Below are 22,817 nucleotides of genomic sequence, written 5' to 3' on the forward strand. Positions count from 1 at the left end.
AGGATGAGGGAAATGGCAGTCGGGAGTAGTAGACTACGGCACAGATCAGCCAGGTTCCCGTACTCCGTAAGGATGTGTACCACAGTTAGATGACCACCGCAAGTACACACCGGGGAGGGGGCATTCACCCTTCAGTAGGTAGGAGTGCGATACTATGCTATAGCCAGTCCGAAGATGACATAATACCACTGCTTCTCACCGAGAAGCCTGAAGCGAAGTCTTCCATACCTTCGTAGTTCCTTTTATCGCTCTCAGCTTATTTGGGAGAGTGGTGGCCTGCCACTCCATCTCCCAATGGGGCATAACCAGATGTCTCTGCTGAGAGCAAATGTCACTGGCAGGAACCCTGTAAGACGAGGGCAAGATAACAGCCTCCTTAGCAGCCTTGTCAGCTAGCTCATTTCCCTCTACACCCATGTGGCTGGGGAGCCACATAAACGTAATTCCGGTGCCAGCATCTGAACACCCGGCCAGCAGGTCCTGGATCCGCTGTACCAGAGGGTGCCAAGGGAAACATGTATAGTACGCGCACTTTTTAGTGATAAATTTTTGTACTCGGTTGCGGAGTAAGAAGGAAGCACTGCCTTTTCTGGTAGTACTGCCAACGGAATGAAAATAAAATCTGAATAGAATCGATAATATGATCGATTGATATGAATTTTCTAAATCTTTATTATCTTACGCCAACAACTGTGTCACACACACAATATATAATACTATATAACATTTCCCGATGCGAAAGGTGTTCCTAGCATGAATTCTATAGTTTGGCTTTGCTGTGTAAACAACAACAGTACGAGTACTTAAAGTGTACGCCATATGTCGCACAGCGATGATAAGCGATTCTTAGTTTGTGTTTCAAAGGTTGCCAATACGAATCTCGAAGATAACCGAAGTCGACCGATTCAGCAGTAGGGTATAAATCTATCGCTAAAAAGTGCGCAGATAATACTTATAGATTGTAGAGTGCTCAAGGAGTCGGTATACAGCAAAATTGCCGGCACTTATGTGACAGTGTGTACCGCAGAGCTTCACAGATGGCATAGAGCTCTGCTGTGTACACACTACAGATTTTCGGTAGAGGAAAAAGAAACCTGTTATTGTCAACAACAAACACACAGTCTACTCCTGCTTTTGCCCGCCGTGAAAAAAAATTACCAAATCAGGGTACCGGCCAACATCAGGCAGGAAGTGTCTCCGATAAATGGAAAGGTCCGGGTTTTCCTCCAGGCCGGTGTGCAATTCTAGAATGATTTCAGGTCATTGTACTATTCAAGCAGGTACCCTACTTGTTCGGCTGACAAGAAAAGGAACCGAAGGTACATCAAATAATCTGTGACTGCTATCCAAGCATATTCCAACCGGCTGCATTGCTCGAGGGTAAGCAGTGTACAGCCGACAGTTTCTATTGTGGAATACGCAAGGGTAGCTCAGGTGAAGTGACATCTGTCGCAAATTTGGAGCGTAGGACAGAAGCATTTGCTGGTGCCTCAGGTGTAAAGGCGGCACACCAGATTTAGCAAGCAGGCTAGCAATGGGGCTTGTACAAAAAGCTCCCGTTGCCAACCTAACTCCGCTGTGGTGAATGCTATTCGTTGGGCTAAGACGCTTTGCCTTGCCGATCCATATGCTGCACTGCCGTAGTCTAACCTTGATAAAATATGTACCCTATAAAATCGTAGAAGCACCGTGCGATCTGCCCCCCCCCCCCCCCCCCTCCCCAAAATAGTGCTGCCAAGGAACTTCAAGATATTTTCTTAGCGCATTTCGCTTTTAACTGCTGCAAGTATGGCTTCCACAATAATTTGCTATCGAAAAGGAGCCCAAGAAAACAGTAAGTGTCAACTACCAGAAGAGCGACATTCCCTAAATAAAGCTCAGGGTGGGAGTGAAGAGTGCGCTTAGGTTAGGACCCCCCTATCTGCCATCTGGGACGCGCCACATGGGAGTATCACCTCTCCCCCTGCTATGCCAGCGTAGTAGGTTCATGGCATCTAAATTCAAGCCTTCATTATTGTAGAAGCCTTCCACGTGAACAGTCGAGATTTTCTTCTGAAGACGCGGAGCAAAGTTCTCTGCGAAACGTAAATAGTTTCAGCTTGTTTCTTTGACACGGCATAAGCCCATATCATTTACATTATTTCTTGTGATTATGTCAACTTGCAAACATCTTGAGTTGCATTTATTTTTTTATTTTTTTTTGCTAGGGGCTTTACGTCGCACCGACACAGATAGGTCTTATGGCGACGATGGGATGGGAAAGGCCAAGGAGTTGGAAGGAAGCGGCCGTGGCCTTAATTAAGGTACAGCCCCAGCATTTGCCTGGTGTGAAAATGGGAAACCACGGAAAACCATTTTCAGGGCTGCCGATAGTGGGATTCGAACCTACTATCTCCCGGATGCAAGCTCACAGCAGCACGCCTCTACGCGCACGGCCAACTCGCCCGGTGAGTTGCATTTAAAGTGCTACCAATGATTCACTCAAGTGACTGTCACAATACAAACAAATATTGTCAATCCACAGCTGTCATGCTTAAAATACCTTACCTGATCCCTATCCCATTCCACATCGTAAATTGTTCATAGTCTGCCAAGGCCACCGAAATACATATGATATGATATTTTCATATCATTCATTAACAGGTACCGGCTGCATACGGAATGATATTACTAGCATAGCTCATACCTCAGACACTTTCACATTGTTTTTTTAATAACGTTATTTGCTTTACGTCCCACTAACTACTTTTTAAGGTCTTCGGAGACGCCGAGGTGCCGGAATTTAGTCCCGCAGGAGTTCTTTAACGTGCCAGTAAATCTACCGACACGGGGCTGTCGTATTTGAGCACCTTCAAATACCACCGGACTGAGCCAGGATCGAACCTGCCAAGTTGGGGTTAGAAGGCCAGCGCCTTAACCATCTGAGCCACTCAGCCTAGCACTTTCACATTGTCAAAGCCAAGGATGAGACTGAGACAAGTCCTTGAAAATAACAAATTTATTCTGGCCTATGCCAGAAGACATAGTACACTGTAAACACTACATGTCACCAGCAAAATATGGTACTTCATTTAAGACCAATGTGGTTTTTAGCCCAGTGGTCTTCACTATGAAAATTTTGTAGAAAACATTCTTTGACATTATGACATCTACTTCCATGTGTGTGGCTGCAATTATTTGGAACAAAGATCAGGACAGTGACATAGGACTCTACCCTTACATTTTGTTGAGCAACATATGAGGAAATATCATAAGCCAAGTCAGAAAATTGTAGCCCAGATACAAATCACTCAACTTCACTTTCTTGTTCTCACTGTTAGCTAGAAATGAAGATAAGTAGTGCACAAAAGATTACACTTGTCTACATGATAGGATACAAAATTCTTAGTCAACAACTATCATGAATATCCATCAAATACGTCCACATCCTAATTTTTTTTTAACATGCTTCGTGGAGTGTCATTATTACTTGAATTGAGAAAACCATGCAATAAAACTAGGGGCTGCCTAGCCGAGGCGGTGAAGGTGTGCTTGGTTTACCCGTAAGGATGCAAGTTAAATTTCCCATCAGGAAGTCAAAAAATTTCAGGAATGAGATTTCCACTTCTGGAGCAGCACATGGCCCAGAGGTTTACAAAGCCTACACCAAAAATGAGTAGGCTACCAGGTTAATATCTGGGGGTAAAGGTGAGGCGGGAACAGAGCTGCCCACTATATCCCAATCAGTACCAAGATAACCGATGGTGGAAGCCTTTACCTTCCACTCCTCCACGGCCTGCACAGAGATGGCTTTGTAATGTGATAAAACTTCACACACCACTGAATGAACCTCGGAACCACCATGAGCTTGAAATATTGAAGTCCTATCACCTGTATTAATATACCATCAATGGTGAAAGAAAAAGCTAACGTAACATATGCATCCCCCTATAGCTGTTTAAATATTCGACCCAAGATTCTGTTGGTGTTGTTTCTTCTTCCAGGAATGAAAAAAAAAAATCTCATATGCTAAGGATTATTTACATTCATCGAAAGCCACCACTTCTATGAAACCTCCATCTGTGACACAAATGTCCTAACAGCCTATTCTAATGTACGACCCAATAATCACTGTAAGTAACTGGCTATGATGGAGTAATAAATAAATACAAAGAGGATAAGTAGAATTAGATTAGAAAATAAGAATGGGAGTGAGGTTATGTTCATTAAAATCTGGGAATGATGCAAAATGTAGAAACCTTAAGAGGACTTATGAAATGACTAGACGGCTTTTCGTAACCTCAAACTAAAATTCCTGAATGATCAACAATGCTATTGTATATTTATTTTCTTATGATTAAATGCTATATCATATTAGGGTTTTAATCTGTAATGTTGGCTGTAAGAGCCGGTTTAATTACTATCTACAGTGACAAATTGACAATATTTCACAACGTATAAGAAACTATTATTTTAGCTGATATACTTGCTATAAGTAACATACTGCTATAAATATATACCAAATTCTTTGATTAGTTCAGTGAATACTCCTGGATCACTTTCAATCAGACACCAGTTTCCCGCACTGTCAGCCATTTTCTTCTCACTTCGTGTTGCGATTGGATTTATATACAAACTCAGGTGCGATCATGTGAATGGCGGATCACATACATTCAGGGGAGCTGCACTTGTCTATTGAATATAGTAAATACGTCTTCGGAGGTCTATTTGCATTTATAAACAATGTCAGATAACTATGATACGTCACCTCTGCCTCCAGGGTGGGATAGGAAATACGACCATCGAACTGGAAGACAGTAAGTATTATAATCCAGTAGGCTAATCGACATTTGTTATTAGAAGTTAATGTGTTCCTAGATGTGGGGAACGAACACAGTTATTGACATTCTGTCAGATGCATGTTATATTGGCACCTGTTTTCTTCTTTGTTTTGTAGAGCTACATTGCATTGAAATTGTTGAGGATTATCCGGGAACAATATTGTTTACGAATGGCATTCGTTTGAAATCAATACTTCTGTAAAACAAGAAAACGTTTTTCGCGTCTCCGTTTAATTGACAGTCTGTTGTTTTCTTCTTTTATAAACAGCAAGAAAGGATCAGGAATATTTACTTTTAAGATAGCGGAGTTAATGCCACATACCTACGCTGCATTGCGGCAAGTTAGATGGAATGTAGGAATATTGTCCGGCTCCATGGCTAAATGGTTAGCGTGCTGGCCCTTGGTCACAGGGGTGGGGAGTTCGATTCCCGGCAGGGTCGGGAATTTTAACCATTATCGGTTACTTTCGATGGCTAAGGGGCTGGGTGTATGTGTAGTCTTCATCATAATTTCATCCTCATCACGATGTGCAGGTCGCCTACGGCCGTCAAATCAAAAGACCTGCACTTGGCGAGCCGAACATTTCCTCGGATGCTCCCGTCACTAAAAGCTCTACTGTAATTATTTGCTAAAAGCCATACGCTATTTCATTTCGTTTGTGGGAATATTACTAGTAAAAGATCCAAAGAGGACAGATAATAGAACGAAAAGGAACTGTACCTCACAGCAACGAAATTTCAAGCATTTATTACTTTAACAATATTCAGACTATATACCTAGATCATTTAAACATCTAGCTGTATTGACATGTTGTCATTATTCGTGTTTATTATAAATGTTACCACACCTACAAATACATTACGTAGGTAAACTCCTCAGCTATCAGTTATCATATTTCTTCAAGTTTTGTTAATACGGAGTAAATATAAAAATTTAAAAAACTGGACAGTACGGTATTTGATAAATATACTTGCGCTACAGTGCGGAAACGTAGACTGAGTCAGTATCGGGATATTTAAGTATGTGAGATGCGGCTTTAATGCAATGTTAATCATTATCATCATAATAAAAGAAAACAGTTTAAGATACCGGCATGTATGTTGTGTCTTGCTTTATCGTTTATTACACTATTTGCATGGGTTATTTTGTACACTTCTGGCGAGAAGTTGGTTCTAGCAAGACCAACTCCAATTAGTTGTTCTAGGCACTAAGAGGCATAGTTTTCTTTTAAGAGCCTTGGGCAAGAGTCGAACTACAGTTCATTCCTCACTAGGCTGCCTGTGAAGTTACATCAAATACGGTAGAGACCAAGGATCATGTAAGAGAAATGTAGAGACCAAGGTTCTTGTGTAGAGACCTGGTAGAGACAATTCGCGACACTTCCGGGTTTAACCTTGTTAAAATGGGAGACAAGTCTTAAGTGGCGCTCCTAGTGGCTTGACCTGAAAATTCGCGCTAAATTCAAATATCAATGGAAATGTATATACGGAAATGGATAAATAAATTACGTCTAGAAAGAAAGTGTTACTAAGATATTAACTTCAAAGTTCTAAATCAATTCTGGATAAATGAATGAAGAATTATTTAACAGGTTATTATTTAAAGACTGAAATTAGACATATAATCAAGATGTGCAATGGACTGCTGTGAAAGGGCTTCTTTCATTTATCCATTCCTTTTTTTAGCTTTAGAATTCCTGCCTGAACGTTCACGGCTAGATTTTTCTTTTTCTCATTGAAATAAAATGAAATGTAGTTTGGCTTTTAGTGCCAGGATATCCCAGGACGGGTTCGGCTCGCCAGGTGCAGGTCTTTCTATTTGACACCCGTAGGTGATCTGCGCGTCGTGATGATGAAATGATGATGAAGACAACACATACACCCAGCCCCCGTGCCATTGGAATTAACCAATTAAGGTTAAAATCCCCGACCCGGCCGGGAATCGAACCCGGGACCCTCTGAACCGAAGGCCAGTACGCTGACCATTCAGCCAACGAGTCGGACTTTTTCTCATTTAAAAGCATTGTATCATCATATTAAAACACTTGTCAACAAAATATCGGCACATCCTTACACACATGATTCAATGAATTTACATTTAAGAGCTGGACAATTTCCCTTTTAACTTGAAGCCTACTGACGGAAAGAAAATCTATAAATTTAGCCTCAAAAACATTCAAACTTTCCCTATAAGCAATACTTGCCATAATGCCATTACATTAGTGTAAAGCAAATTTGCATCATCATATTGTTTCAACAAAATATGTACATTTCTTAAATGACCCATATTTTCTTCAGTGCTTGACAACTCATTACAGCATTCCAAATGGGGTAACTTGGAACATAGCCAGCCACACTCATATGCATATGTATTTTCCTGAATTAAATCAATACCGGGCGAGTTGGCCGTGCGGTTAGGAGCGCACAGCTGTGAGGTCGCATCCGGGAGATAGTGGGTTCGAACCCCACTGTCGGCAGCCCTGAAGATGGTTTTCCGTGGTTTCCCATTTTCACACCAGGCAAATGCTGGGGCTGTACCTTAATTAAGGCCACGGTCGCTTCCTTCCCATTCCTAGGCCATTCCTGTCCCATCGTCGCCATAAGACCTATCTGTGTCGGTACGACATAAAGCAACTCGCAAAAAAAAAAAATTTTAAATCAAACCCACAGATCACACCTACAACAACACATTGGTATTGAAGGTTAACTGCTGCACTATACAATAAAATATGTGTATTATATTTTAAGCCAGTTAAAATATGGGTCGAGCAGGTCAGAAGATTATGAAGTACTATAAAAATCTCTCTGTCACTGAAAGAATATATATGCAAACACAATATTACTTACATTTTCTTGTCACTAGGGAAACGGAAGAAAGACCGCACATTCTTCTCTACTTCATTGTTACTGCAGCCAAACACAGCACATACCTTTCCCCTCATGTTGAGAGGAGATATCAAGGAATGACATATGCTACTATTTAATTATGTCAACTCACTGAAAACGCATAGATAACACAAAAAACACACACAAATACACATTTTCTTATGACAGAATTAGTGTGAAGAGTCACGCTGAATGTTAGGTTGACAAGAAACTTTCTCTCCGCTAGAGAGAGTTCTAATCACTGTCCCTCAATATCTCGCTGAGTTTTATTACATGTGATAAATCGTTTTTGATCTGTATTGATGATATTTGATTGAAATAATAACAATAAGTTAATTTATTAATTTGACCACCACTTATTATATTGATTAGGTGCTCTTATGACAGAATCAGTAGTTCTCAGGTCAATCCGCTAGAGAGAGTTCTAATCACTGTCCCTCGATATCTCACGGAGTTTGACCACCATTTATTGTATCGATTAGGTGGTCAAATTAATAAATGAACTTATTGTTTTTATTTCAGTCTCGCTGAGTGTCGCGTATTGTCTCTACTGTATTTGGTTACATTCAGTTTCACCGCTCTAACAAGTGTGAAGAGTCACGCTGAATGTCTGTGAAATTCTACCTTTTCTACACATTTAAATTTGCATGACTCATCCTACACTACAAAGTTATTGTTAGGTTGACAAGAAACTTTCAGTCATCAATCAATCAATCAATCAATCAATCAATCAATCAATCAATCAATCAATCAATCAATCAATCACCTGTTTCAGCAGATGCTAAAGAATTTGACAGTTGTCCAATATCAGTTATTGACGAACTTCGGCAATCTAATTTCGTCAGTGTTACCCTCGCTCCCATCGCTACCGGTACTGTCACGTCCGAGTTTGATTATTTTCACCATGTTGGTTATTCCTGTCTGTATTGAATTTTATTCAAATTTCTATAAAATACTTTCCCGTATTGTAAAGTATTGACAAGGCGGGAAAGTATTTTATAGAAATTTGACGTCCGAGTTTTGCGTGAACCAAGATCAATTTCGTCTCTGATCTAAGATCAAACGGTTTATACAGTCGGCCCTAACGTAATATATACCGTAGGCTATGGACACATAGCCAAAGTACACAATGAATTGATAGGTTTGCACATAGTGCTGTCGTCAAGGTGGTAGGTACCCTATCAATTGTTTACCTAATCTTTCCTTAAATTATTTCAAAGGAAATTTATCGAACATTTCCCTTTGTAAATTATTTTAAATCCTAATTCCTCTTCCTATAAACAAATGTTTGCCCCAGTTTATATCGATTACTATTATCCCTGACAGGCAGCCATTCAACACCCCAGTCCAAAAGAAATGTAATTTTTACCACGAATATATTTCCGTAGTAATATTAACCCTTTCCATTATATTTTTAAAATATGGTAAACAACAGTAGCCCTAACAGGGAACGTGGAAGTAACGAGGTTCAGAGCGCTCTAGCTTACTTCTCTATCTCTACTGCTACTACTACTACTAAATGTTTCCATTCCTCCCCTGAAGGGGGAGGCGGGTCACTTACACAGTTACGCCGTCTCTCAGGCCAGGAGATTTGTTACGGTGAAGGAGATGTGCGGAGGGGGTGGGCGGCCATGGCCTATGCTACGAACTGTCCCGGCATTCGCCTTAGTGCAGGAGAATGGAAAACCATGGAAAACCATTCTCAGGACAGCCGACGGGTGGGGCCAGGCGTGAAGTCCAGCCGTGTGCCTTTGTCCCATCTCCCGAATGCAGAGACGTAGAGCCATGGTAAAGCCGTGGCCACCTTTCCTCTGCTCGGTTGGCCGGTCAGAGTACAGAGCTGTTGGACCACGAACAAGCCATAGCCTCTTAAGGGACGAAACCCAAGGGCCGAAACCCACTCTCTGAAGATGGTTTTCCGTGGTTTCCCATTTTCACACCAGGCAAATGCTGGAGCTGTACCTTAATTAAGGCAATGGCCGCTTCCTTCCAACTCCTAGGCCTTTCCCATCCCATCGTCGCCATAAGACCTATCTGTGTCGGTGCGACGTAAAGCCCCTAGCCTTCCGAAACCCACTCTGCATCTACCGACCTCTATCTCTGAATTTACTGTGTAGCCATGCGCTGCGAGTTGCGAATGTAAAGAGTGAGCATGGAAAGATCGAGGGATATTATTATTATTATGATTATTATTATTCATGATGGATTTAATGCCGTGAATTTTATAACCAAATTTGAATCAAATAATACTACAAAAGAGCACTTTCAAATGACATAGGTGTTAATAATAACAGAAGGTTTGATTTGTTTTTTCCCCTTTCAATTTGCGACGATGGGATGGGATAGAAAAGGGCTAGGATCAGGAAGGAAGGACCGCAGTCTTCAGTAACATACAGCCCCAACATATGTCCGCTGTGAAGAAAGATTAATCCATAAGGACGTTAAATGGGGGCGGGGGTTAAGACCCGAAAACAAAAGTATTCATTCAAACAAAACCGTTTAACGTATGAAGACAAAATTCCAAATGGCAATAAAGAGGTTATTTCTAAATCCGTAGCATGAAATAGGGTATATTTTTAAACATTCCACCCCTAAAGGTTAAATGAGGTTAGCTCCAGAAAGGAAATTATTCATCCCTCCAAGCCCGTTTGACGTAGGAAGTTGTAATTTTAGTTGTTTCTTATCCTAGTTGTTAAATATGGCATACCGTACTTCAAAATGTAATAATAATTGTTACGGAGCTTTCCGTGGTAGGTAGAGGTGAAAGAAGGTGCGGGTGTGAATAGGTCTCCAGCTACGAAAGTAAAATTAATTTAAAATTTAACAAGGTTATATTTTCTTTTCAAAATAAGGAGATAACAAGCATGGCAGGTACAAAGTAGCAAGTCAAAAGGGTAGTTACAATATTTACAGGATTTGGGCTTCGCGCCCTGACTTCACAATGCTTGGGCAATCAGCTCAGTTTTACCCCAAACACAAGTTTCAACAGAGGGGCAGAAAACCCCATTCATGCCTAGGAGCCCTTGCTCCAAATTACACTGAAAAGCCTCCATGGGGCATACAACACTCAATTTTCAAAAAGAGCCACTCGCTCTCAACTCTAAGCCTCTCCCAGGCCACACCAAACTCCACCTTCAAGTTGTCCTCACTGGACATAGACACAGGGGTAAAATACCCAACCTACTGAGGTCTATTAAATGAAAAGAAGGTTGATTACATGCCCTCCAAAATAATAATTTGAGAGGAGGCGATCTGCACTCCTAATACACTTTGTTTTTAAAACCTACTTGGCACTAGGCCATTAATACAAGGGCTAATCCCATACTACAGAGGTGACTTCAGAAAAGAACAATTTACATTATATTAACGAAGAATAGGTTGAGAATAATAAGTTCACCTCAAAACATTATGATTGGGAGCTCGAGAGGGTTAAGCACTCTCTATCCCGATATGCAGTTCAAAAGATGAAATAGATACAAGTTTCTTTACATTTTAAGGAGGGTTACATAATGGAAAAAGCTTCGGACCCGCCCCGAGAGTTAAACTGCTGAGCAAGCAAGAAAATAAGTAATTAATCGGCCATTACCTTGTTGTTGACCGCCGCCGAAGAAAGAGGCGCTACCCGCCCCCTGCTATGTACTTTACACACTGAAAGATGGAACAGAAGTGGCTCAGAGACCCTAAAATCAGCAGTTTATATACTCTCGCGGAAGGTTCTAGGCGTTAGGGGAATGAAAACACCCGCCCACAATCACTTTATTGGAGAAAAAAGAGAAACCCCTACACAAGATGAAGAAGAAACACATTATTGGTGGAAAATTAATTTCAGAAATTCGGGATTGGCTAGATTTAAAACAAGGGGAAAGAAAGGGGTAATATTGCCAACTTAACCAATGACTGAAAGAAATTTAACAAAGAACAAACTTTTGAAATAAAATTTTCTCCAAAGAACAGTTCTTTTTCTTTGCACTAGGGTGCACTATTGTAGTTCTTCAGTAGTGTCCTCTAGAAGAGAAAGTTCACACTTCTTACTTCAAGCAAAACAAAAACACATCAAAAATGACACAGTTCTAAAACTCCAAAATTTACAGGTAGTGACATCTTCTGAGAAGGTAGAAAATTAATACCGTCAATCAAGTTCAGACTTCCTCCAGCAGAGGAGTTTCAACTGGCGCACCTTTTGAATTAGCGGCGTGGAGGTGTACCGCCCGGTACAGACCTCCCCCCCCAAAAGTTCCTCCAGGGGTGACACATGAAATTTGTTTGAAAACAAGGTCCAAGTTTTGATGTAGATATGGATATTGATTGCCGAAAAATTTATAAGATTTTCTTAATGTGGTTTGATTCAGTTTCAAAATTTTTGTTGTAACAGGAGAAGTTAAGTTTTTAAGGTTGTAGAAGTTGAATTGAGAAGGAAAACTTTAGTTTTAACATCGAGGAAAAATTTTCTAAGTCCACCAGATTTTGTTGTTGAATTCCCAAGTGTAGTCATCTCTTATAGTAACTGTCCATGTAGTTGATGTTGATTAAGTTGGATGGCCAGACCGGCCGTTGCAGCTTGCGTCCAAAGGAGGCCGCTCGGACCCCTCAAGTACCCTGAGATACCGCTCGCCCGCACTATGAGGGGAGCAGAGGTGTTGAAACACGCCGCGCCCGCGGTGAAGATATACAGGCTGCGGGCAAGTAGCAGGTCGTGTGCCGCACATCAGCCTTGGCCGGGAGGAGAGCTCCGGCTCGTCGTGCACATGTCGTCCTCGTTGGGGTCGAGGGGGCCCATCCTCAAGCCCAGTCGCGGCACGGCGCCGCGTGGCTGCGGGGGCACTGAAACATTAAAGCTAGGCGGCAGAATATTGTTGGACCATCATCTTTTGAGGGCACAGGCTTGGTGGAGAGGTTGAGGGGCCAGCGGCGTGCAGATATCCATGGCATTTAATATGAGTAAGCCACAGTGTGTATAGCAGGAGACGGGAGCGTGGTAATGGCCGTGGTAAGGACAGAATGGCAGTTTAACGGAGCGGGGAGAGTTTACAAAAATGCTTAAATATAGATAATATTATAGAAGGGGCAGAATGCCTTAAAAGAGAAACTCAAAAAAATATAACCTTCATATTCCTTTCACGATTATATGAAGCAAGTTGACACAAAATTTACACTGGTTTCACCTGTGACAGGTGAACCCTAAATATCCTCTCGGTGGCTGGATTACTTAATAACAACGTAACCGGCGTAAGAAAATCGAGAATGATACAAGGCCCATGAAATCTGGGTGCAAGCTTGTCCGCGGGAACAAAGTTCTTGACCATAACTTGGTCACCTACCTTCAAAGGGGTGGGTCTCCGTCCACGATCATACCTTTCCCTAACCTTTTCATGAGACACTTTAAGATTGGCTTTAGCCTTCTTCCAAAGATCTTTAATGATGTCCGGATCTATTGTCTCGGGTAGAATGTCACTCAGAGACCAGAGGTTAGAGAGCGGCGTGTTGGGAACAAACTTGAACATCAAAGAGGCTGGAGTAAATTTATGTGATTCATGAACCGCCGAATTCAAAGCAAAAGCTAACCAATGTAGGGACGTATCCCACCTGGAATGATCTTCATGATGATAGGCAATAAGCGCGGACCTGAGATTACGGTTAACCCGTTCAGCCAGAGATGGTTGAGGGTAATAAGCAGAAGTAGTTACATGAGACATGGACAAGTCGAAACAGAATTTACGAAAAAGATTAGATGTGAACGCCTTAGCATTATCAGACACAATATATTGGCACGGACCAAAGGAAGCAAAAATAGAATTTAGGCAAGTAATGGTGGACTGAGCGGTAGCCAGCTTAGTCGGAAATAACCAGGAAAATCTAATAAAGCCATCTACGCATACAAAGATAAACTTGTTAGCATTTCCCTTAGACTGGGGGAAGGGTCCTACATAATCAATATACAGGCGTTCCATGGGGCGCGACGCTTGATGAGAAGACAAAAGGCCTACCTTGGTGGACATGGTTGGTTTACTGAGCAAACAGGGTTTGCAAGCCTTCACTAGTTCACGGATTTCACCGTCCATACCTTTCCAGATGAACATTTCACGAATCTTCTCACGAGTTTTAAAGATTCCCAGATGCCCTCCTAATGGGGTCTCATGATAATACTTGAAGATCATAGGTACAAGAACAGCTGGAACGACAACTTTCATCATCTTATCATGCCTCGAGGGGCAACATAGAACACCATTCCTCAGAACATAAGGGACGACATGTTCCCCAGAAGAAAGGGTTTCCATTATCGGAGCCAGCGTCGGATCTTCACGTTGGTATTTCTCGATATCCCTAAAGAGCATGGGAGCATCAGTTAAGATGGCATTAACATCAGATAGTATGGACTCGGAAGGTGATGAACTGCCGACCGGTTCATGGGTCTCGATGTCGTTAGAAAACATACGGCTGAGTCCATCAGCAACAACATTTTCGGTACCTCTAATATGCCTGACATCGAATTGGAAGGCAGAAATACGGATGGCCCAACGGGCTATACGACCAGTACGACGCGGCCTACCTAAGACCCAGCTTAAGGCTTGATTATCTGTCTCCAGGTCGAATTTGACATGTTCCAGATAGAGACGGAACTTCTCTAAGGCAAATAAGACTGCCAACCCTTCGAGCTCATAGATAGAATACTTGGCTTCTTGAGCCGATAGAGTCCTAGATGCATAGGCGATGGGTTGCCTCCCTAGTTCAGTCTCTTGAAGAAGGACTGCAGCTACTGCTGACGACGACGCGTCGGTTTGGACGATGAATTTCTTCGAGAAATCAGGCATAGCAAGTACAGGGGCATTACAGAGAGCTAATTTAAGATCTTCAAAAGCGGCTTGTTGAGAAGGTCCCCACTCAAATTTGATGCCTTTCCTACGAAGAAGGTTTAAGGGCGCCGCTCTATTAGCGAAATTAGGAATAAACTTCCTGAAGAAATTCACCATACCAATGAACCTGGCGATACCTTTAATGTCCTTGGGAGGTTTAAAATCACGGATGGCCTGTGTTCTAGAATGATCGACTGCTACACCATCAGGTGACACAATATGCCCTAGGAATGACATAGAGGGCTTAGCAAAGGCAACCTTGGACAACTTGACAGTTAACCCAGCCTTACGAAGGCGATCGAGGACTTCTCGCAGATTATCTAGATGTTCTTCAAAAGTCTCTGAAAATACGACGACAACATCCAAGTAGTGATATAAGTACTCAAATTTGATGTCGGAGAAGACCCTATCTAGTAGCCTAGTGAGTACAGCCGCTCCCGTGGGGAGCCCGAAAGGCACGCGGTTGTATTCGTATAAGTTCCAGTCCGTGGCAAACGCTGTAAGGTGTTTAGACTCTTCGGCAAGGGGAATTTGATTATAGGCCTGATTCAGGTCCAAGATAATAAAGAACTTGGCCTTACGGAACCATGAAAAACAAGAATGAAGGTCGGGAAGGGGCACAGATTGTAACACCACCTTCCGATTGAGAGCCCTATAATCAATGACAGGCCTGAAGCCTCCTTGGGGTTTCGGGACTAGAAAAATAGGCGAAGAATACGCTGACTTAGAGGGCCTAATAATACCATCCTTCAACATCTGATCGATAATTTCTTTCAGAGCCTTCATTTTAGGTGGAGATAGCCTATAAGGTGGAAAACGGACAGGAATCGAATCCGTGACCTCAATTTTGTATTCAATAAGGTCAGTAACACCAAGAGTATCAGAGAACACCTCTGGAAATGACTGACATAATTTACGAATACTATCAGCCTGCTCCTCAGGTAGATGTCTAAGGTCTAACAACATCTCATCCTGGGTAGGCAAAATAGATGAACATGACACAGAATTACACTTTAACAAGGGAATTTTACATTTGGACGTAAATTTGAATGTGCACAACTTACTCTGAAGATCGAGCACAAGACCAGTGTGAGAAATGAAGTCCGCTCCCAGTATGATGGGGCAAGACAAGTGCTTAGCCACAAACAGTTTGGTTTTCCATGTAAATTTAAAAATACGAATTTTGACCAGTACGGAACCTAGAATTTCTAATGGAGATGAATTAGCCGAAACATATTGAACAGGAGATGAGACATAGTCAGGTAGTTTACAAACAGATTTCAATTTAGAATACCATTCAGCCGAAATAATCGAACAAACACTGCCTGAATCTAAGAGAGCTGTTACAGGTTCCTTATTTAACTCAATCTTAAGAAAAGGAACCGGTGCGGGAGTATCTGCCGCAATCCTAAGACACTCTTTGGGGCATTCCAAAGATGAATTTGAAAATTGCTCGTTCCCTGATTTTTTGATCTGTTTACCCGGGGCTGAGTCTCGGGAAGATGGATTAATCGACTCAGCCGAAGACACTAGTCACTTTATATTGTTGTTGGAAGTTGCACCAGAAGTTGAGCAGGAGGGGGTGCTATTCAAATTGGGACAATTCTTGGCAATATGTGAGAAAGCCCCACATTTAGAACAGCCTTGTGATGAACCAGCTCCATTCCTTGTCCCACTAGATTTGAGCAATGGGCACTTGTTCCGAAGGTGGTCGGGCGACCCGCAAGCATAGCATTTACGGGGTGTGACTGGTCGGCGAGGTGGAGGCCGAGTATTACTAAAAGAAGGCGGGGGTTCTTTCGCTACACGCAATGAATCTGCGTATCTAACTCCTTCCGCTGAGACGGCCAATGCTTCAAGTTCAGAGAAAGTTTGCGGGCACGCCGCGAAACACAAATATGACCTATAGGGAGGTGAAATTCCCTCTACAATAGCCTGTACAATCTGATCTTCGGGAAAATGAAGGGCAAACACCCTAGTATAAAACTTAATATCCTGTATGAAATCAGCCAAGTTTTCATCCAAGCGTTGTACACGGTAATAGTACTTCTGAATCAGAGATGACCTCGCGCGAGCAGGAATAAAATTTGCAAGCAAGTGTGCATGAAAATCTTCAATAGATGACTGTTCAGCTATGGCTCTTACTATTTTGTCAGAGAGAATACCAATTGCATAAGGATAGATAATTTGCAAAATTTGACATGGAGAAAGAGAAAACACAAGGGCATGATCCTGAAATTCAACTAGAAATCTTAAAAATGAAATTACGTCACTGGTGGTATTAACGGAAAACTTAGAGATACCTCTGAGCAACATTGCCAATGGATGAGGCAAGCTGCTAAACCCGGGTGACATAGTCGGTAAAGGTTTAAGTGGCAAGGAAGTTAATTCAGAACGTACATTAGTCAATGAGTTACGACGTTCAGACTCGTTGTCTAATGGGGCAGAGATAGTTTGAGCAGCAACGGTTATCCTATTGACTTCTCCCTTAGGAGGCTCTTCCTCGCTCCCAGCATTCAACGTGGCGGGTTGATCAGTTTTGGGAGGAACTTCCCCAGTTAACAATTGAGTAACCTTGCTAGATAATTCAGACATATTTTCAAGCAGCGTACTAGCTTCCTTCTTCTGAACGTCATTCAACTTTAGAGACAACAGATCGTTAACTCTATTTGAAAAATGAAACAGCCTAGCTTGCACACGCTTAATTTGATTAGGAGACGGATCATTTTCGTCAAAAAAACTAACTACAGAAGCTAGCCCAGTAATGTTCTCCGTGATCGTGGAAAGAGAGTCGTCAATTTCTTTCTCTCCCAAATTGGGGATGGAAATGGGCAAATCTAGGGATTCTCTAAGCTTGTTTATGTCTACTGCAACCGTGCCTCCAGATTGTACATTTCTAATAGTTAATTCATAGATCAACTCCTCCTTGCGCAAATAGTTAAGATGAAGAACATCGCGAGGGCCAGGCATGGTGACAGAACAATTTTGAAAACCTCAAAAATTCCAGCAACTGAGAAAATGGTTAGAGTTCGGAACAGAACAATATTTAGCCGTCAAAAGGGGCTAAAATGAGACCCATTCAACCACGCTCTGCTACCACTTGTTACGGAGCTTTCCGTGGTAGGTAGAGGTGAAAGAAAGTGCGGGTGTGAATAGGTCTCCAGCTACGAAAGTAAAATTAATTTAAAATTTAACAAGGTTATATTTTCTTTTCAAAATAAGGAGATAACAAGCATGGCAGGTACAAAGTAGCAAGTCAAAAGGGTAGTTACAATATTTACAGGATTTGGGCTTCGCGCCCTGACTTCACAATGCTTGGGCAATCAGCTCAGTTTTACCCCAAACACAAGTTTCAACAGAGGGGCAGAAAACCCCATTCATGCCTAGGAGCCCTTGCTCCAAATTACACTGAAAAGCCTCCACGAGGCATACAACACTCAATTTTCAAAAAGAGCCACTCGCTCTCAACCCTAAGCCTCTCCCAGGCCACACCAAACTCCACCTTCAAGTTGTCCTCACTGGACATAGACACAGGGGTAAAATACCCAACCTACTGAGGTCTATTAAATGAAAAGAAGGTTGATTACATGCCCTCCAAAATAATAATTTGAGAGGAGGCGATCTGCACTCCTAATACACTTTGTTTTTAAAACCTACTTGGCACTAGGCCATTAATACAAGGGCTAATCCCATACTACAGAGGTGACTTCAGAAAAGAACAATTTACATTATATTAACGAAGAATAGGTTGAGAATAATAAGTTCACCTCAAAACATTATGATTGGGAGCTCGAGAGGGTTAAGCACTCTCTATCCCGATATGCAGTTCAAAAGATGAAATAGATACAAGTTTCTTTACATTTTAAGGAGGGTTACATAATGGAAAAAGCTTCGGACCCGCCCCGAGAGTTAAACTGCTGAGCAAGCAAGAAAATAAGTAATTAATCGGCCATTACCTTGTTGTTGACCGCCGCCGAAGAAAGAGGCGCTACCCGCCCCCTGCTATGTACTTTACACACTGAAAGATGGAACAGAAGTGGCTCAGAGACCCTAAAATCAGCAGTTTATATACTCTCGCGGAAGGTTCTAGGCGTTAGGGGAATGAAAACACCCGCCCACAATCACTTTATTGGAGAAAAAAGAGAAACCCCTACACAAGATGAAGAAGAAACACATTATTGGTGGAAAATTAATTTCAGAAATTCGGGATTGGCTAGATTTAAAACAAGGGGAAAGAAAGGGGTAATATTGCCAACTTAACCAATGACTGAAAGAAATTTAACAAAGAACAAACTTTTGAAATAAAATTTTCTCCAAAGAACAGTTCTTTTTCTTTGCACTAGGGTGCACTATTGTAGTTCTTCAGTAGTGTCCTCTAGAAGAGAAAGTTCACACTTCTTACTTCAAGCAAAACAAAAACACATCAAAAATGACACAGTTCTAAAACTCCAAAATTTACAGGTAGTGACATCTTCTGAGAAGGTAGAAAATTAATACCGTCAATCAAGTTCAGACTTCCTCCAGCAGAGGAGTTTCAACTGGCGCACCTTTTGAATTAGCGGCGTGGAGGTGTACCGCCCGGTACAATAATAATAATAATAATAATAATAATAATAATAATTGGTGTACGACAAGGCGACGGACTATCCCCAATTCTTATTAATTGTGTCCTAGAGAAAATAGTGAGAATTTGGAACGAAAAACTTATTGAACTCAACATTTCACCGATAAGGTTAGGAAGAGGAAACAAAAGGATCAAAATAAATTGTCTTGCATTTGCAGATGACTTTGCAATACTTTCTGAAAATGTGACATCTGCTATAACCCAAGTAAATGTCTTGGAAAGAATCGCCAGCAGAACTGGCTTAAGAATTTCTGCAGAAAAAACAAAATTTTTAACAAATATTTGGGATGCACCAAAATTTCTGAAAACAGATATTGGCCAAATAGAGAGGGTAAAAAAATTCAAATATCTAAGGGAAATAATCCAAGAAAATGGTTTAGAAAAATCTGCAGTAGAGGAGAGGGTACATAAAATGGAGAGAGCTTATGGTGTCTCCAAAGATATCTACAATAAAAGATGCCTATCCAGAAATGCAAAAATAAGGCATTACAACACAGTAGTGAAGCCAGAATGCCTATATGCAAGCGAATGTCTGGCATTAAACTATAATTTAGATAAACTAGAAATTACAAAGTAATGCTGAAATATATATTTAAAAAATAGAAAATATATCAGATGTAATGAGGAAAAGGAGACTTATGTTTTTTGGACATTTATATCGAATGCAAGATAGTAGATTAACCACTAAGATTTTCAGATATTTGTGGGGTAAGAAATCAACGACAAGCTGGGTCAATGAAGTAAGAAAGGATTTAGAAAAAAACAATATAACAACAGAAGAAATAAATAATAGAGGAGGCTTTCGGGAAAAAGTATTGAAAATAGAAAGATTTCAATGTAGGAAAGTAAAAAAGACTGGTTCAAAGTGGTCTGAAGACAGAAAGAAGAAACATAGTGAACAGATGAAAACGTACTGGAAGAAAAGGAAAGAACAAAGAAGAAGGAATTGAAATTGGCACGTGGTCCTCTGGTGGCCCATTTGATAGAATAATAATAATAATAATAATAATAATAATAATAATAATAATAATGTTATTGGTTTTAAGTCCACTAACTACTTTTAAGGTTTTCGGAAACACCAAGGTGCCGGAATTTCATCCCTAGGGAGTTCTTTTACATGCTGGTAAATCTACCACACCGGGCTGACGTGTTTGAGTACCTTCAAATACCACAGGACCGAGCCAGGATCGAACCTGTGAACTTGGGTTCAAAAAGCCAGCGCCTTGACCATCTGAATCCCTCATCCTGGCTTCAAAATGTTTCTTCCCTAAGGAGTTGAGATGGGGATCGACACTGAAAATCACTTTCTCCAAAAACATTTCATGTATAAACTTAAAATTTGGTCTTCTATGTCCTAGACAAGGGCGTACCCAATGGGGGGGGGGGGGGCAGCTGTAAAATAATAGTACCGGTAGGCTAATACATTTCTTTCAAATGGATAACTTTTTATTTTTTCTGTTGCAGTTTCACGAATTTGTATTCCAATGTAGCATGTTTTTTTATAAATATATTTTTGTCGGAAATGGCTCAGATGATTTTATTAAACTAACATTTCTTTGGAAATGACACTTTATGGAAATAATATATTATTAAACTTGACATTTATTGAAATATCTTCCATTCAACTAATAATACAACAAATTATAATTTTATCAGCTTTATATACCAAAGCAAACGTTTCAACCGTTCTAAACTTATACCAGTTTGACGTGTTATTGAATGTATATTTTAATAAATTCAGGGTTAATATTTTTTTAAAATAAGAAATCAGATTTATTTTATTTAAATCAGATTTTGTAGTTAAATTGGAATTTTGGATTTATATAAATGACCAATACTAGTGTACCTACATTTTGCAGGGACTACAACTCTTAAAAGTAAAAGGGGACATGACAGTAGCAGTGGGAGCGAGGATAACAGTGACGAAATTATATTGCCAAGTTCGTCAGTAACTGATATTGGACAACTGGCAAATTGTCTGGCTCCGTGGCTAAATAGTTAGCGTGCTGGCCTTTGGTCACAGAAGTCCTGGGTTCGATTCCCGGCAGGGTTGGGAATTTTAACCATAATTGGTAAATTCCCTTGGCACGGGGACTTGGTGTATGTGCCATCTCTATCATCATTTCATCCTCATCACGACGCACAGGTCGCCTACGGGCGTCAAATCAAAAGACCTGCACCTGGCGAGCCGAAGTCCTCGGACACATCTTGGCACTAAAAGCCATATGCCATTTCATTTTACTGTCAAATTCTTTAGCATCTGCGAAAATAGCTGCTCGTTGGGTCAGACTTTCTCCATCAACATCTGACTAAGCGTCTGCCTCCTGTAGTCAGTCCCGAAATTGTACACCTGGGGTGATATGTATGATGATCTTTCCAGCTAACAGTGGAAACGAGGAAGGAGGTGTTAAAATGTCCGTTTCCTCCGCCTAAGAATTACAATTTTGCAGTTGATGCAAACCATTTGCAAAGAAAATTTAACTGTGCCTGGTTGGATCAATACGAACCATGGCTAGTGTACTCCAAGCAACTGAAGGGTGCTCTTTGCAAGTGCTGTTTTATTCCCTCCTGCTACTGGCACTGTTCAGGAAGTTTTACAATCATTCATAAATAGGCCATTCACAAAGTTATTATTATTATTATTATTATTATTATTATTATTATTATTATTATTATTATTATTATTATTATCATCATCATCATCATCATCATCATCATCATCATCATCATCATCATCATCATCATCTGTGGAACATGGTAGAACTTATTTGCCTGATGTTGATTTTTTTTCTTCTCCCAAAATCTCTCTTCATCTGGGCGCTGAAAATTTTCCTCTGTTCTTCAGTCCATGATTTATTGCTCCTGGTATTCATTTTTATCAGCAATATGATGGTTGTTGACTGCTTTGATCTTGAATAATTTCCTGTGGGATGCCAACTCCTGAAGGTCTTTTTCTGTTTCACTAAGCCAGTTGTTCTTGACTTTCATTGAAAGAGCAATGTCGAGAATCTTTTCGGTGAGCCTGTCATTTTTCATTCTGAGAATTTGACCATAGAACTTTAATCACTTTTTCCTGATGGTGTCAGAGATCTTTTTGGAATGCTGATAAAGCTCCCAAGACTTCCATTTCATCCAGATTCCCTCTGAATAGACTGGACCAAAGATTTTCCTCAATATTTTCCTCTCCTGTTTCTCTATATCTTTAATAAGTGATCTGCCTCCAATGATCAAAGTTTCCAAGGCATATAGTGCTTCAGGTTTGATAACTGAGTTGTAATGTCTTAATTTTGCATTCCTGGATATTGATTTTTTGTTATATCTGTTCCAGGTGAGTCACAGGCCTGCTGTAATTTTGAGATCCTCTCCTTATTTGCTTCATAATTCAAGCCTGATGGCTAAATGACTTCTCCTAAGTACTTGAACTTATTCACTTGATTAATTTTGCCGAATTTAATCTTTAGAGGTTTCCCATCTAGATAACGAGTGGATCCTTCTATGTACTGAGATTTTTCATATAATATTTGGAGCCCATGAAGTTTTTCAAGGGCATGAACTGCTTCTTGTCTGTAGTTAGAAAGAATAACTAGATCATCTGCGAAGGCCAAATATTGCAGATGAATTATATTTTTTGAGTAG

General features: G+C 40.9%; 2 protein-coding genes across 3 annotated transcripts in view; one reads left to right on the forward strand and one right to left on the reverse strand.

The window, feature by feature from the left end:
• Uch-L5 (ubiquitin carboxy-terminal hydrolase L5) overlaps positions 1 to 4,655 on the reverse strand; it is an 81,487-nt gene extending 76,832 nt beyond the window's left edge. Inside the window, exon 1 of the mRNA XM_067157833.1 lies at positions 4,500 to 4,655. Within this exon, the coding sequence (XP_067013934.1) occupies positions 4,500 to 4,575 (76 nt within the window). The 5' untranslated portion in view covers positions 4,576 to 4,655. The remainder of the gene's footprint in view (positions 1 to 4,499) is intronic.
• Positions 4,582 to 22,817, forward strand: part of LOC136885302 (uncharacterized) — a 97,891-nt gene continuing 79,655 nt past the window's right edge. For both annotated transcript variants that reach the window (XM_067157815.2, XM_067157823.2), the window contains exon 1: positions 4,582 to 4,796. In XM_067157815.2, the coding sequence (XP_067013916.2) occupies positions 4,723 to 4,796 (74 nt within the window). In that variant the 5' untranslated portion in view covers positions 4,582 to 4,722. The remainder of the gene's footprint in view (positions 4,797 to 22,817) is intronic.

Source organism: Anabrus simplex, chromosome 1 (genome assembly GCF_040414725.1).
Source record: "Anabrus simplex isolate iqAnaSimp1 chromosome 1, ASM4041472v1, whole genome shotgun sequence".
Lineage (NCBI taxonomy): Eukaryota > Metazoa > Arthropoda > Insecta > Orthoptera > Tettigoniidae > Anabrus > Anabrus simplex.